Below are 15,657 nucleotides of genomic sequence, written 5' to 3'. Positions count from 1 at the left end.
CATTTGCAGACTATAAGCAAATCGCAAGGAATCAATGAATTTGGAACGTTCAAATAGTACGATACCACATTTAATTTATGATGAGGCCACATATATCGATCAAAGCAGGTATAGTTTTCAATAGTCTTTGAGTTTCTTTTCTTTCCATAGCTTTTGAGCCACATATCAAATTGTTAGCAAGTTTGTTATTTGTAAATTTGAGAGATGACTCGTTCGTATGACACTAGTTATGTTTAAATAAGTCATGTAATTTTTGAGATAATAGACTTTCGTTGTTTTAATAACAATTTAATACATAACGGTTGCTTAAGTTCGATTATAATCAAATGAAATAGGAACGTATAGTGCAGCCAAAATTTGAAACCACGTGTTCAATCATAATTCATCAGTTAAACCTTAACTAGCACGCTCATCTGATAATAATATTGATCAAATCGGTTGTGTAGTTTCTAAGATAATGAAGTTTCGTGATTTTTACATTTCGGTACATTACAGACGAAGTTACAGTCCGATTACAGTAAAATTCAATAGGGTGTTACGAGGCAGCTAGACTTATTATTTGACACTAATTTTGTGGAAATCGGTTCAGCCATCTTTGAGAAAAGTGAGCGAGTCCAAGTAGTCTTCGGAATATGTTCCTTTTCATAGCTGGATTTCACATTTTTAACCCGTAAAGACCCGGGACGGTACTTGTTTTTTGAAAATGCTCGTTCTCAGCACTGGGAAATACACGTTTTGATAAAAAAAAACAATCTGGAGATATAATAAATTAAAGTTAAAACTTGCTTTTATAAAGGAGAGGATATAGCTGGCTACAATATCACTTTTTTACAGCACTATACACTTTTACAGCTCAAATGCAGAGAACTTCAGAAAATTCCAACTTAAAATGTTGTCAGTTTGTATACTGTGATATCACCGTTCAGCTTTGACATTTGAAAAATCAACAACGATGATAAATTTGCCCATCGGTTTTCGCCGCAGGGTTTAAACTATGTAATCATTTGATAGTGCATACACAGAAACATAGAACAACGATGACGTTGTTTTCCTATTATCAGTGTTGTCTACTGCCTTGTTTGCACTATCATGTGATATCGCATATCTTGATATCAGAATTCACACATCTAGTTTTTACGGGAAATTTGGTGTATGACATTTGATATCAAGACAGGCGATAACACATAATATTCGCTGAAGTGTAAACGGGTTATTGATTTGCTTTCGAACAATACTAAAACTAGTTTCGCTGTGCAATGTTGCCGTGAAAGTGCGTTGATGTTTTGTGCTATTTATTTTTTTTTCGCAAAATAATGCTTGAAAACATAAAACTGAAAATACCTCATGTACAGGCTCCGTTCGACTTTGGCAACACGTTCAAATTTTTTATATTGCCAAAATCGAACGTTTTTTTCATTATATCTTTTTTTTATGTGGCCTATGATGACTCAGACTCTAGATATGGCCACCGATGGACTAGTTTTTGGTTAGTCGTTATAGGTGTCGCATAATGAGTTTTGATTCAATATTCCGGAAGTATCCGAAACACAACCTGAATGTCCGCATGTGGCCCATAGCGACCTAGATACTTTATATGACCACCGCATTAATTAGAGGCAAGGTACGGTTCTAATCACTGCTTTGAATATGGCCATCATATTACCGGAACATGTTCCGTCAATGTTTTATCGAACCAATTTTTTTAAGCTGAATTTCAAAATTATAAGGATTTGCCCGCATAATAGCATTTTCTTACCTATCTTTGAAAAAAAGGATCTTAAATCGGACAAAAACTGACTTCAAAAGGGTGATTCTACAAAAACAGTTTTGGCGTGGTTTTAATATATTTTTCACAGAGCAAAATAATATCAAGTATGTAGAGCGTTAATGGATCTGCTAATATCTAAATTCTAATTATATCTTATATCGAGGAAAACAGTCTCAGAAACCAATTGGTATGTATCCATTGTACTATTCAATCGAATTCCAGAGAGTTGAGGAATCAAAATGTCGCAGAGAAAAGTGTAGAATTTCATTGAAATGGTATAATTTGGCAATTAAGATTTGCGATTGTCAGGAATTCGACACAAAATTGAAAAGCCGCAAGTAAAAGAATCAGATTACAATAAACAGCGCTCAAATGTTTCGCTTATTCAAATGCCCACTTAGAACCAGCTACAAACCCGGTCAAACAAACAGTTCGAAGGTGAAATGCGGTTTGCAAACTGAATGTGCATCTTATGGTATAGAACACATGGCTAAAGTACGAAATATATAGAAAACCGACATCCACAGACAGATACATTACCTCAGATTCCAACCATCACGGTGCTCAAAAACAAGCAGCCTTCCATTCGATGGTACACCGTCTCTTCAGCATACCGATGGAGAGCGAAAACTTTGTAACCGAAAGAAATAGAATACATGAAGCTGCCGAACTGAATGGATACGATAAAACTTTCGTTGACAAAATTCTCCGGAAACACGAAAGGAAAAAACACAGACAGAACTGCACAACACTACAGCCAGAGAAAGAAGTAAAGCGTTGGATCAGCCTCCCGTTTTATCCAAAATTGACAAATTCTATCCAATCCGTACTTCAAAAACATGGTTTCCACGCTGCATATAAAAGCAATAACAATTTAAAAGATCTGCTGGTTAATCTTAAAGACTGCCCCGCTGTTTACATTGGCCAAACTCGGCGTAAACTTAAAGCTAGACTGCGAGAACATAAAACTGCAGTAGAAAACGATCGAGTCAATGACTCAAGTGTGGCAGCACACACTACATCCCAAAAACATAGTGTTGATTGGGAAAAGGTTAAACTGATAAAAAATGTACAAAAAACCGCACACTTAAATGCATGGGAATCCATGTACATCACTACCACTGACCACCCACTAATGAATGAGGACGACCCCCCAATATCGTCCCCTCTCTTCCATCTAACGAAGCTGTAAATACAGTACAACTCTCTGCGAATCAGGATCAGAAACTACCACAAGTAACTAGTCGGACATCGTCCAGCTGATGGGCAAGATCGTAGCCCGAAACCGGTCGACGAAAAAGGTAAATTTACTCCTTTTTATGTTTTGTAAGAATAATAAGTGTTATGTCCTGTCTCGCGTCGTCGCGGAACACATGGGTTCAAACTTTTCTAATTAAACTGAAATGTCTAGAAACTGGCATTCCTCGAAAACTGTTTATCTGTGAACCTTTTACCTCATACATTCAACCCATGAACATTTTTTCCCAATCAGTAGCAAAAAAAGTACTAAGGAGTGAAGTGTCTTCGCAATTATGTAACAAATAAGCTGATAAATAACTAAAAACTATGTCGTTCCGCTCATTGCAAACACGGAAGGCTTTTATCTGCTTGCGCCAAGATCGCTTCAGAATAGTGCGGAACCCGATACTAGGGCTTCCCGCCTCTTTGCGCCCGCCTAGAATGCCGAGAGTCGGTCACCGATTGCAAACAAGATTTTCCCAGCTGAAAACCGGTCGACACAAATCACGTGCGCTACAATCGGCTACGTACCTTGATGCAACCGTACCAGGTCACGTTTCTTGATTTTGTGCTTTCGTTCGATTTCGTACTTTTTGCAGAAGTACGGGTGTAGAGCTCGGACGGTGGCTGGAACTCCGTTCGAGAAGGGAAGATCCATTTCCTGACGTTGAGCGCGGTGCTGATCATGATCTTCGTAGGCATGATAAAACTGACGCTTGCCTAAACTCGAACTCGAATAGCCGTCAGCGGTAAGGCCACTACCGCTAGTGCCAGCGTCCGAGTCCGGTTCCGACGATCCGTGGCTGAGATTGTGCAGCAGATTGGACCCTATCCGTTTGAGTAGTGAAATCGATTTCCCACTGGTGCCACCGTTATTATTGGCAGCACCGCCCCCACTTGCCGCTCCATCCCCTAAACAATGGTAATGCTTGTGATCTTCATCCGACTCGGAGGAAAAGCACAACGGAGAAGGACACTTGAGCTTCATCTTCTTCACGTAATTCACATCTCACTCACCGCGCACAGCAGAACGGCACTTTTTCGAGCAAAATCAAGATTAAAACACTTTCCAGGCGATACAAAAAAAGCGCGAGCGCGGGCGCCAGTCGATGTCACTTTTGCTGTTTGGTTTCCACTCAACACGGGGAACCGATTCCGTCAAAGTCCGCACTTTCAATGGCTGGAAGTTCGATTTCCCGGGACTCGGGGAATGTCTTCGCTCGACCGGAGAGAAGCCATATGGCGCGGTACTCGAGCGAGCCGTCAGTCGGGCGAAGGTAATAATATAGTTTCTGATTCGAAAAGGAAAGACAAGGAAAAAAGATAAACAAAAACAACGGCTAGAAGGTACCGATCTTGGATGGGTCGGCCGGCACGAGAGCTGGAAGAAGGAAGACACACGACACAACTGATTACCTCGTGGCGTGCCGCGCCCCTTCCGCAACCGATCAACAGCGAGAAAGATGAAGAAGTTGTCGGATGGAGAAACAAAAGCGCGCTTTTATTATAAACGATGGTTTGATGCTTTGTTGCCGGCGTGAGATAGGTAATGCTTTCACTTGTAAAGATATTTTTAGTAGGAAAAATTTTGGGATGACGGAGGGGGGGGGGGGGGAACCGAACGATTAAATGAGATACCGACCTTTGAGGGTAAAGTGAAATGTTTTGAATGTGTGAATGACATTTAAGCTAGTGTTGCGTTATTTGTTGCCTTCCCGAGAGTTCTGAACTTCCTCTAGGGAGATTGCTACAGGCCGGAAAAAGTCATTCGAATTTTATGCTTCACTTGATGCAGTAATGATTCAAAAACTTACCGGTTTGTGTTTATGAGACTAGAGTACAATTGAAATGTGAGGCTGTGTTGGAATGCTCAGGGCATTGTTAGATAAATGTGGGTCGCGTTCTTGGCACGCACCACTGTGGTTTAAAGAGTTTGCTGCGAATTCATCGTGTGTGTCAAAACATTTCATTCAATTATCAATGCTACAAAAAAAGCTGGTTCATAAAAAGACAATAAAAGATGATTTCTTTTTATTTTGATAGAGATCAATTACTGCACATTTTCATGTATGAGTTATCGAACTTCGAGACGAAGACTACAAAGTCAAGTAGCATGATAAGCTCAATACCACTAACTAGGAATATAAATGCACCATAAAACAGTTGCTGCAGGAAATTTACGAAATAAATTGCTTACCCTTGGAACCTAATATTTCAGACTCCTTAGAGGATAGTGGTTCTTCTGGCTTCCTGTGAAAAAAAAAAAAAACAATTGTATGTAAAAATTACACCTGACGATTAGAATAGAAATATAATAAGCTACTATCATGATTGATAGATATTTAAACTTTGATAGATATTTAACCTTTGAAAAACTGGGGACAAAGGGACACTCCGTCATTTTCCCCTATAACTGAGTACTGAATTGAAAGTTTTACCGTTGTTAAATTCAGCTGAAATTGCAACCCAGAAAATTGAATCCGATTGAGTTGCCTTTGAGAGAATTGAATTAGAACGTTTTCTCTACGATTCTCACTAATCATTTCAGACATTGGTTGGTTTCTTTTGAGTGTATTTTATCTATTAAGACATAGAACCGAGAAGCTTCTGAAAAATGGTGTGAAATGAATCGAGAGTGTCACAAACATTGTCCAATCTCAAATGCTTCTAATTCAGTCAATTTTCAATGGATTTCGTCGATACTTGGACTACTACATTGTAAAATTAGTTGCGCGTCCACCAAAATCCATAAAATTGTGATTTCCTAATGATAATCACAGCAGTTATAGTCAAACTAAAAATTACCCTTTTTCGAACGCAGCTTTTGACTAATTAGAACTGAAAACATGGCTAAATGCAATCTAATATGAGTGTTTCCGGATCCGGGATGATATACAAAAGCCATTTTAAACAATTTTCATTTGTTTTGACATATAGGAGTTCAAAACGACATTTTTTATATATTCTGCAAGCTCTTATCATATCGAAAATTTTTTTGATAGTTTTGGTTACTTTATTTATTAGTTTTATTTTCGCTTTGACTTTATTTTTTTCATATTTGGTCTCTTACATATTTTTCTGACATTTTGACATTTTTGGCAGCTTTTATCTAGTTGGCTGTTTCTAAGCATGTTTCTTACTATTTTTATTTTTCATGTTTCTTATGACCAAACCGGTCGTTTGTTTAAATATATTTGAACTATTCTCTATATTTGTTAATTTACTTTACTTTACTTTACTTTACTTTACTCTACTTTACTTTACTTTACTTTACTTTACTTTACTTTACTTTACTTTACTTTACTTTACTTTACTTTACTTTACTTTACTTTACTTTACTTTACTTTACTTTACTTTACTTTACTTTACTTTACTTTACTTTACTTTACTTTACTTTACTTTACTTTACTTTACTTTACTTTACTTTACTTTACTTTACTTTACTTTACTTTACTTTACTTTACTTTACTTTACTTTACTTTACTTTACTTTACTTTACTTTACTTTAGATTCGATTAGGTTAGATTAGATTAGATTAGATTAGATTTGCTTTGATTCGATTTGATTTGATTTGATTTGATTTGATTTGATTTGATTTGATTTGATTTGATTTGATTCGATTCGATTTGATTTGATTCGATTTGATTTGATTTGATTTGATTTGATTTGATTTGATTTGATTTGATTTGATTTGATTTGATTTGATTTGATTTGATTTGATTTGATTTGATTTGATTTGATTTGATTTGATTTGATTTGATTTGATTTGATTTGATTTGATTTGATTTGATTTGATTTGATTTGATTTGATTTGATTTGATTTGATTTGATTTGATTTGATTTGATTTGATTTGATTTGATTTGATTTGATTTGATTTGATTTGATTTGATTTGATTTGATTTGATTTGATTTGATTTGATTTGATTTGATTTGATTTGATTTGATTTGATTTGATTTGATTTGATTTGATTTGATTTGATTTGATTTGATTTGATTTGATTTGATTTGATTTGATTTGATTTGATTTGATTTGATTTGATTTGATTTGATTTGATTTGATTTGATTTGATTTGATTTGATTTGATTTGATTTGATTTGATTTGATTTGATTTGATTTGATTTGATTTGATTTGATTTGATTTGATTTGATTTGATTTGATTTGATTTGATTTGATTTGATTGATTTGATTTGATTTGATTTGATTTGATTTGATTTGATTTGATTTGATTTGATTTGATTTGATTTGATTTGATTTGATTTGATTTGATTTGATTTGATTTGATTTGATTTGATTTGATTTGATTTGATTGATTTGATTTGATTTGATTTGATTTGATTTGATTTGATTTGATTTGATTTGATTTGATTTGATTTGATTTGATTTGATTTGATTTGATTTGATTTGATTTGATTTGATTTGATTTGATTTGATTTGATTTGATTTGATTTGATTTGATTTGATTTGATTTGATTTGATTTGATTTGATTTGATTTGATTTGATTTGATTTGATTTGATTTGATTTGATTTGATTTGATTTGATTTGATTTGATTTGATTTGATTTGATTTGATTTGATTTGATTTGATTTGATTTGATTTGATTTGATTTGATTTGATTTGATTTGATTTGATTTGATTTGATTTGATTTGATTTGATTTGATTTGATTTGATTTGATTTGATTTGATTTGATTTGATTTGATTTGATTTGATTTGATTGATTTGATTTGATTTGATTTGATTTGATTTGATTTGATTTGATTTGATTTGATTTGATTTGATTTGATTTGATTTGATTTGATTTGATTTGATTTGATTTGATTTGATTTGATTTGATTTGATTTGATTTGATTTGATTTGATTTGATTTGATTTGATTTGATTTGATTTGATTTGATTTGATTTGATTTGATTTGATTTGATTTGATTTGATTGATTTGATTTGATTTGATTTGATTTGATTTGATTTGGATTTGATTTGATTTGATTTGATTTGATTTGATTTGATTTGATTTGATTTGATTTGATTTGATTTGATTTGATTTGATTTGATTTGATTTGATTTGATTTGATTTGATTTGATTTGATTTGATTTGATTTGATTTGATTTGATTTGATTTGATTTGATTTGATTTGATTTGATTTGATTTGATTTGATTTGTTTTGATTTGATTTGATTTGATTTGATTTGATTTGATTTGATTTGATTTGATTTGATTTGATTTGTTTGATTTGATTTGGTTTGATTTGATTTGATTTGATTTGATTTGATTTGATTTGATTTGATTTGATTTGATTTGATTTGATTTGATTTGATTTGATTTGATTTGATTTGATTTGATTTGATTTGATTTGGCTTGATTTGATTTGATTTGATTTGATTTGATTTGATTTGATTTGATTTGATTTGATTTGATTTGATTTGATTTGATTTGATTTGATTGATTTGATTTGATTTGATTTGATTTGATTTGATTTGATTTGATTTGATTTGATTTGATTTGATTTGATTTGATTTGATTTGATTTGATTTGATTTGATTTGATTTGATTTGATTTGATTTGATTTGATTTGATTTGATTTGATTTGATTTGATTTGATTTGATTTGATTTGATTTGATTTGATTTGATTTGATTTGATTTGATTTGATTTGATTTGATTTGATTTGATTTGATTTGATTTGATTTGATTTGATTTGATTTGATTTGATTTGATTTGATTTGATTTGATTTGATTTGATTTGATTTGATTTGATTTGATTTGATTTGATTTGATTTGATTTGATTTGATTTGATTTGATTTGATTTGATTTGATTTGATTTGATTTGATTTGATTTGATTTGATTTGATTTGATTGATTTGATTTGATTTGATTTGATTTGATTTGATTTGATTTGATTTGATTTGATTTGATGATTGATTTGATTTGATTTGATTTGATTTTATCTCAAATCATCTCATCTCATCCATCTCATCCCATTGCATCTCAGCTCAATTCATCTCATTTCATGTTGTTTCATATCAGTTCCTTTTTCAATTTATGTTTTGTTTTTTTGATTTATTTCATTTATTTTTATTTTGTTTTTTTTTTGTTCTAATTTTTTTATTTCATTTTATTTTTGTTAATTTCGGTTCAATTTATTTTTTTCCTCTATTTTATTTTGTTTGAGTTTTTTAAAACTATTCTTTTTGTTTTTTTTTACCTTGTTTATTTCATTGAATTACATTCCATTATTTTTATTGCATTTATCATCTCATCTCATTTCATCTCATTAAATCTCAGCTCATCTCATCTCATCTCACCTCATCCCAGTTCATCTTACCGCTTCTCATCTCATCTTATCTTACTTCATTTCATCTCATGTTATTTCTTCAGTTTATATTTATTTTAATTTATTTAGTTTCCTTTATTTTATCTTATCTCATCTCATCTCATCTCATCCCGTCTCATCTCATCTCATATTATTTCATCTCATCTCATCTAATCTCATCTCATCTCATCTTATCTTATCTCATCTCATCTAATCTCAACTCATCTCATCTCATCCCATGTCATCTCACCTCTTCTCATCGCATGTTTTATCATATCATTTTATTTTTAATATAAATTTAGTTAATTTTCTTCATTTTAGTTTTTTTTATTTTAATTTATTCTCTTTTGTTTACTTTGTTTTGTTATTATTTTTTATTTCATCTCATTTCTTGTTTGTTTTCGTGCAATTTATTTTATTTCCTCTATTTTTGTTTCTATTAAATTATTCTTTTAATTTTTTTATTTACCTTATTTTATTTTATTTAATTACCTTTCTTTTATTTTTTCGTATAATTTTTTTTTTAATTTGATTTAAAATTTATATTTGAAATGCATGCAAATTTTCAATCTCTCTGCATTACAATTTGCCCTTGTTTAGATATTTTATGCTTTTTTAATTTTGTTTGGCAATGCTGATTTTTCGAACCAAATTTCTATTTTCAACAACGGCTTTTACCCGTTAGTTCAATAAGCAGACAGTATTTGCAGTAGGGAAAGCGAAAAATAAGCGAACTGGAAATATGATACAGATTTGGAAAAATATACCGCATTCCAACGGGACTTGAACCCGTAATCGCCCAGGGATTCTGTATCATATTTCCAGTTCGCTTATTTTTCGCTTTCCCTACTGCACATACTGTCTGCTTAATGAACTAATGCTGATTTTGTTTAACATTCTGTATATTTTTATACACCAATCCTTACTATTACTAATGAAGTTTTGAATATTGATTTTGGCTCACACACTTTAACTCTTTTTGATTTTCATTATTTAGATTGTTGTTTTGTTGAAAATAGTTCACGGATATTTGATATTGTTGACCCTTTTCTACTTTTGATCTGATATTTTTAAGTTGTCACTGTGTTTTACATACTTGAGTACTTGTTTTATCATTTTGAATCTCTTTTCTATATTCGATCTTTTTGTAAATTTTCTGTTTTTCTAGTTTTTTTTGGTTTTTTATTGGTAAATTGGACACAATAAGTTTTCTTTTCTACATTTGTCATTTTTTATGGTGTTTCGACTTTTGAAACATATGAGAAAATCATTATTTGTTTTAAACAGTTTAGACTTTACTTGTCATGTTTGGGTATTTTCATCTTCGTTTTCTCTTTTTCACCGTTTTGGCATGACATTGTGACATGTTTAAATATATTTTGCATTTAAAATTACACATTTTGTAGTCCTGACATATTTTTGCGCTTTTATCATTTTTATGATAACTGGGCGGTTTCATAAAATAAAGTAAGTGAAGATAAATTGTAGTTTAAATGATATTTTGAAGATATTCGAGAGGGATCGAATTTACTAGGAATTCGAAAGCTACATAAATATGATAATAAGCATTTTGGCTCGTGTTTGGGATCAACAATTATTATATTTTTTTATGTTTTGATTTGTTCAGCAGTCCGCCACAAAATAGTGTTGTCTCCATGAACTGGCTAATGCACTAACTCAAAATGGATGAACAGGTTGACCGAGCAGACCAACATGAACTGCGCACAGTATTTCTATGGAGTTTGATTTGTCGGAAGTTTGTTCCGACAAATCATGCAGACAAGTTCGCCTCATCGTGATTCGGAATAATTTCCACCTCATCAAACAGTTCATAATAATCACTTCCACGTGTGTGTACTTAATCACAGTTTCAGGCCGGACAGTGCATCTCTCCATCGGCACAAATTAGTGTCATATTCACTCCAAACGCGGCTCACCTCGTGCGTTTCTGTGGCTTAGTCTAATGGAGTGTGCAAATCTCACCTTTTAGGAAGATTTACCGTGTAAGAAACGTTCGCCTCCATGGTAATCCTTTTGCGGAATCGCGCCGATTGCCGTCGCAGGAAGGCACCCAGTCCGAGCTTCTCGTCGACGTCGTCGTCACCGGCGCCGGCCACCGTAACAATCCGACGGCTAGTTCCGGCATAGCCATCTACACTTTTCGAAACTTTCGGCTTGGAGGGACGGCAGAATTTCAGCATATCTTTCGTCGTCGTATGATTTCGGAACGGCACCGCACGCGCGAAATCAGCTCCACATGGTGCTGCAGTGAGAGTGTTACTACCGGACTGGCAATCCTAAAAGATGGGATAATCGGTAATAACGAGGCCACACTGTGATAGCAGAAAAGTAGGCGTCTGCCCCGCGTAGCGGTCAATCCCCAGGGGCTGTTCGCACTTTGCGTAACCTCAGCCCACATTTACCACGGGTTAGGTTAAATTTTTTGGATGTTATCGGACTCGGGACGAACGTAAATATTTTATGTAATTTAACCGTAATGTATTCAGATTACCCCCTGTCTTCCGGAAGGGAACGACAACGTTGAAATTCAGTCATTTTTTACTTCATGATTCTCGCTGTAGAGGGTGAGAAATGGAAAAAGCAATCCTGTCTGTCAATATTTGCCCTGAGAGAGTGGGGTCAATTTTGCACGATTCTACCTTCGGTGTTTTTTTATATTTACCCGTCGCCGTCGGTGGTTCATAAACAAGGATTTTAGATTATTATGCACAGTTTGTCTAGAGCTTGTTGGAATAATTACCCCGCCACAAACTCTAGTTGCACTATTTTCTCTGTTATAAGATTATAACCATTATTCCCGACTATCCGACTATCCAACTTTTTTTATTCAATGCACCTGAGTTCATAGTTTTTTCTTTCAAACCCTCATTGCTTGCGATTACTGTATCTGCCATCGTTAGGAAGGGTTTATTGCCACCCCGTCATACAGATTGCATATGTGCCATGTTCATATTAGGTCATGTTTGATGACATCGTAGACAAGACTTACGTTGGGAGATTCAGTGTGGGCGTAAAAATCGATATGCTGTAACTGGCGCACGAAAGAGTTATGGTTGCCATTTTTTGTGTGTAGTTCTTCTGGAATTTACGTCAGCTCGTGGAGTGAGAGTTAGAGTAGCAGAATGTAAGCAAACTCTGCCGAATTGGAATCGAATTCAATTTTCGTATATGAAATAACTGCTTTTATTTGCGCATCATCCACTGCTCATACCCAGTGGATTAAAAGTCACAGTTTTAAATTGTTGAAAAACGAAAAAATATGCACTAACATCTTCTAAATATATGTAATCACACTGAAATAGATCGATCAATGCAATCACCAACATTGATTTGTTAAACTAGGCTTCACTTCAAAATTTATGTTAAATTCATTTTAAAATTGGCTCGTTCTGTTCACATAACATAATAATAAGAGAAATATCAATCCCTACTCTCGTTTTGACAGGCGGGAGGTGCAGACAGTCAGAGCAGAGCGCTTGCAATGGTGCTGCATTGGAGTCTACAAACAAACTGTCGTTTTCAATATGATTAAACATTTCGAATGATGTTAAATGTTTTTTCTTGTAATTCTATACCGTTAGAGTATAGACACGGGAATCTTCCTTGTCTCAAAAAATTCTTCGGGGTTTTGACCCTCCCCCCTCTCCCATCGTAGTATCTCGTCACAAAGTTGCAGATTCCAGATAATAACGTAGCTTTATACCACCCCCCCCCTCCTCTTGACAATTTTTTTTGAAAATTTTATTATCAAGAACATACATTGTATCAATAATGAACAAGAAAAGACAATAAAGTATTAAAATGACCCTTAACAGACCAAAACAGTAATAAAAAAGAACAATTAGAACAAATCCTTTTTTTTTCTTATTTTATATTTGCTACGTAGCTTGACTCGATATTATACAGTAACTGTTCGCTAACTGGGCACGCTATAACTGGGCTTCTTTTTAACTGGGCGCTCGCTAACTGGGACGATTCTCAGCTAAAAAGACAACTAACGGCAATGATCAAAACGATGAGTGGGTACGTTAATAGGAAATATTAAAGGGTCTTGCAGCTCCTTGTTGGTTTCGCGGTTAACTTTAAAGTGTGGCCTTCTAGTTTGGAATCTGATAGCATCGTAAACAGTAACAACACGAATAAAACTTTCTTTCTGACGATCAAATTTGAAAATTGAATCTTTTATGAAATTGCCGCGAACCTGCTGTTCATCGAAATCTTCTTGGCTGTTTATTTACGTTTGAAATGACATCCCAGTTAGCGAGCCGATTACGATAACTGGGAAGTACTCTTCGCCCAGTTAGCGAACAGTTACTGTAACAAAATACTCATTGTGCTCATACCAAGAAGATTGGATATGGTTTTACAAAGCAAAAGACAAGCCACAAAATATTTAAAGTGTGTTTTGTAACGAAAAAGGTCACTTTGCTAACGATATGTAGAGAAATAAAGCTAATTTGGATTGTTTTGTGTATATATTTCAATAGTGTATTTATTTTTTTCGCCACTTTGAAAATACTAACTCACGCAAAATAAATTCGGAATCACCGACACAGAAATTTCTCCAGTTATTTCTCCGTTCCTCTTTTAAAAAGAGTGTCTGCAGATCGTAATGACGTAACATAACATCATACAACAATTAAAATCACTGCGCAAATATGAAAATTTGTCTAACACTGCAAGTGTATTTATTATTATCTCCATGACGTATATAGAGTAATAATAATAATTATTAATATTTTTCATTCATATTTTAATTTTTTCGATGTTTTTTTGGAGAACAAAATCTGAAACTTTACCAACGACTCTATACAAATCAAACAAACTGGTAAAAAAAAATTTCTATACAAAATTTGAGCCAATAAAATTTTTATTACTACATGATTCATCAACCATCTAAGCTTAACTAAACTTTTGGAGATTTTGTAAGTAAAAACATGATTATTTTGAAATAAATTTTTAATAATTTTATTTTTAATTCTATTTTTATATATTTCCTATATTTCATTAATACCAATTTTACACAAGTTTACTTTTTTTTTCAAAATTAGTCTTGTTAAAAAAATGATACTAGAAAAGTTTCGACCATCGAAAATGGTCGATTAGCATCGTTGTCCAATGTGGCTTGAAATTGCTATACTGATCCTGTAAATATTCCCTCTATAGTGTCGAGGCATTTGGGTTTTGAAGTGAAACAACAAACAGTTGTATACGTGACGGCTGAAATGTTCTTTTTGATTATCTCTGTCTCGCGCGCTATCACAGCAGAAAGGGGTGCAAAATGTAATCACAGTAATACCTCAATATAAGGCAACTTTATTTTTATTTTCGTTACGTTATATCGAGCTACGTTATATCGAAGCAAAAAAATTTTTTTATTAATTTATGCAGAATGTTAATGGTGACTCAAAGATGCGCGAAAACCTATTTTCCATAACCTATCAGTATTTTTTAACCTTTCTTATGCCCATTTAGAAATATTTTCAGAAGCAAAAAAAAATTTTTTTTTCAATTGATACAAGAGGTCACTCAAAGATGCGTGAAAAACGTATTTCCCATCACCTATCAGTATTTTTAATCCATTCTTATGCCCATTTAGGGCAATTTTCAACAAGCAAATTTTTTTTTTTAATTGATGCAAAACTGTTGGCGGTTACTCACAGATGCGCGAAAACCTATTTCCCATCACCTATCAGTATTTTTAAACTTTTCTTATGCCCATTTAGAGGAAATTTCAACAAGCAAAAAAAAAAAAATTGATACAAGAATGTGAATTGTTACTGAAGAATGCGTGAAAATCTATCTCCTATCACCTATTAGTATTTTTAAACCTTCCTTATGCCTATTTTGGACAATTTTCGCATTGGTTTCATTGTTTAAAAAACTTACTACAAACATTTTTCCGAAGCACTTTATGGCCCAAAAACAGTTGCTGTATCATTTATTTTCAATTTCGATACATTTTAAAAAGTTACGTTATATCGAGGTAAAAGTTACGTTATATCGAGGTTGCCTTATATGGAGGTTGCCTTATATCGAGGTATGACTGTATATTGTTACGTATTGTTACGTCATACTGCATGTACAGAAGTATAAAATAACAAACAAAACGCTTAATTTTGGCTGCAGAGATCATGCGATTATGTAACTTTTAACATAATAAATTTTCAATTTTGTTTGCCTAAAAACAATTTTTTCATGGTGTATAATTTTTCATGAATGACAAAATTATTCGAACTAAATTTTTATTTTTAACAACAGCTAACCCACAACCGTTAACACACAAGTTCATTAAGCAGACAATATGTGCAGTAGGG

The 15,657-nt window shown here is 33.1% G+C and overlaps 1 protein-coding gene across 2 annotated transcripts in view; it reads right to left on the bottom strand.

The window, feature by feature from the left end:
• Positions 1-11,535, bottom strand: part of LOC129724619 (sorbin and SH3 domain-containing protein 1) — a 255,649-nt gene extending 244,114 nt beyond the window's left edge. The window contains exons 1-2 of one of the 2 annotated variants that reach the window (XM_055679648.1): positions 11,303-11,535; positions 5,205-5,257 (exon numbers count right to left, since the gene is read on the bottom strand). In XM_055679648.1, coding sequence (XP_055535623.1) covers positions 5,205-5,257; positions 11,303-11,520 — 271 coding nt within the window. In that variant the 5' untranslated portion in view covers positions 11,521-11,535. Of the gene's footprint in view, positions 1-3,538; positions 4,189-5,204; positions 5,258-11,302 lie in introns of those variants that run through there. The other variant, XM_055679647.1, reaches the window with a different exon arrangement.
• Between the last annotated feature and the right edge of the window lie 4,122 nt (positions 11,536-15,657).

Source organism: Wyeomyia smithii, chromosome 2, assembly GCF_029784165.1.
Source record: "Wyeomyia smithii strain HCP4-BCI-WySm-NY-G18 chromosome 2, ASM2978416v1, whole genome shotgun sequence".
Lineage (NCBI taxonomy): Eukaryota > Metazoa > Arthropoda > Insecta > Diptera > Culicidae > Wyeomyia > Wyeomyia smithii.
This window is presented reverse-complemented; position numbering and strand designations above follow the sequence as displayed.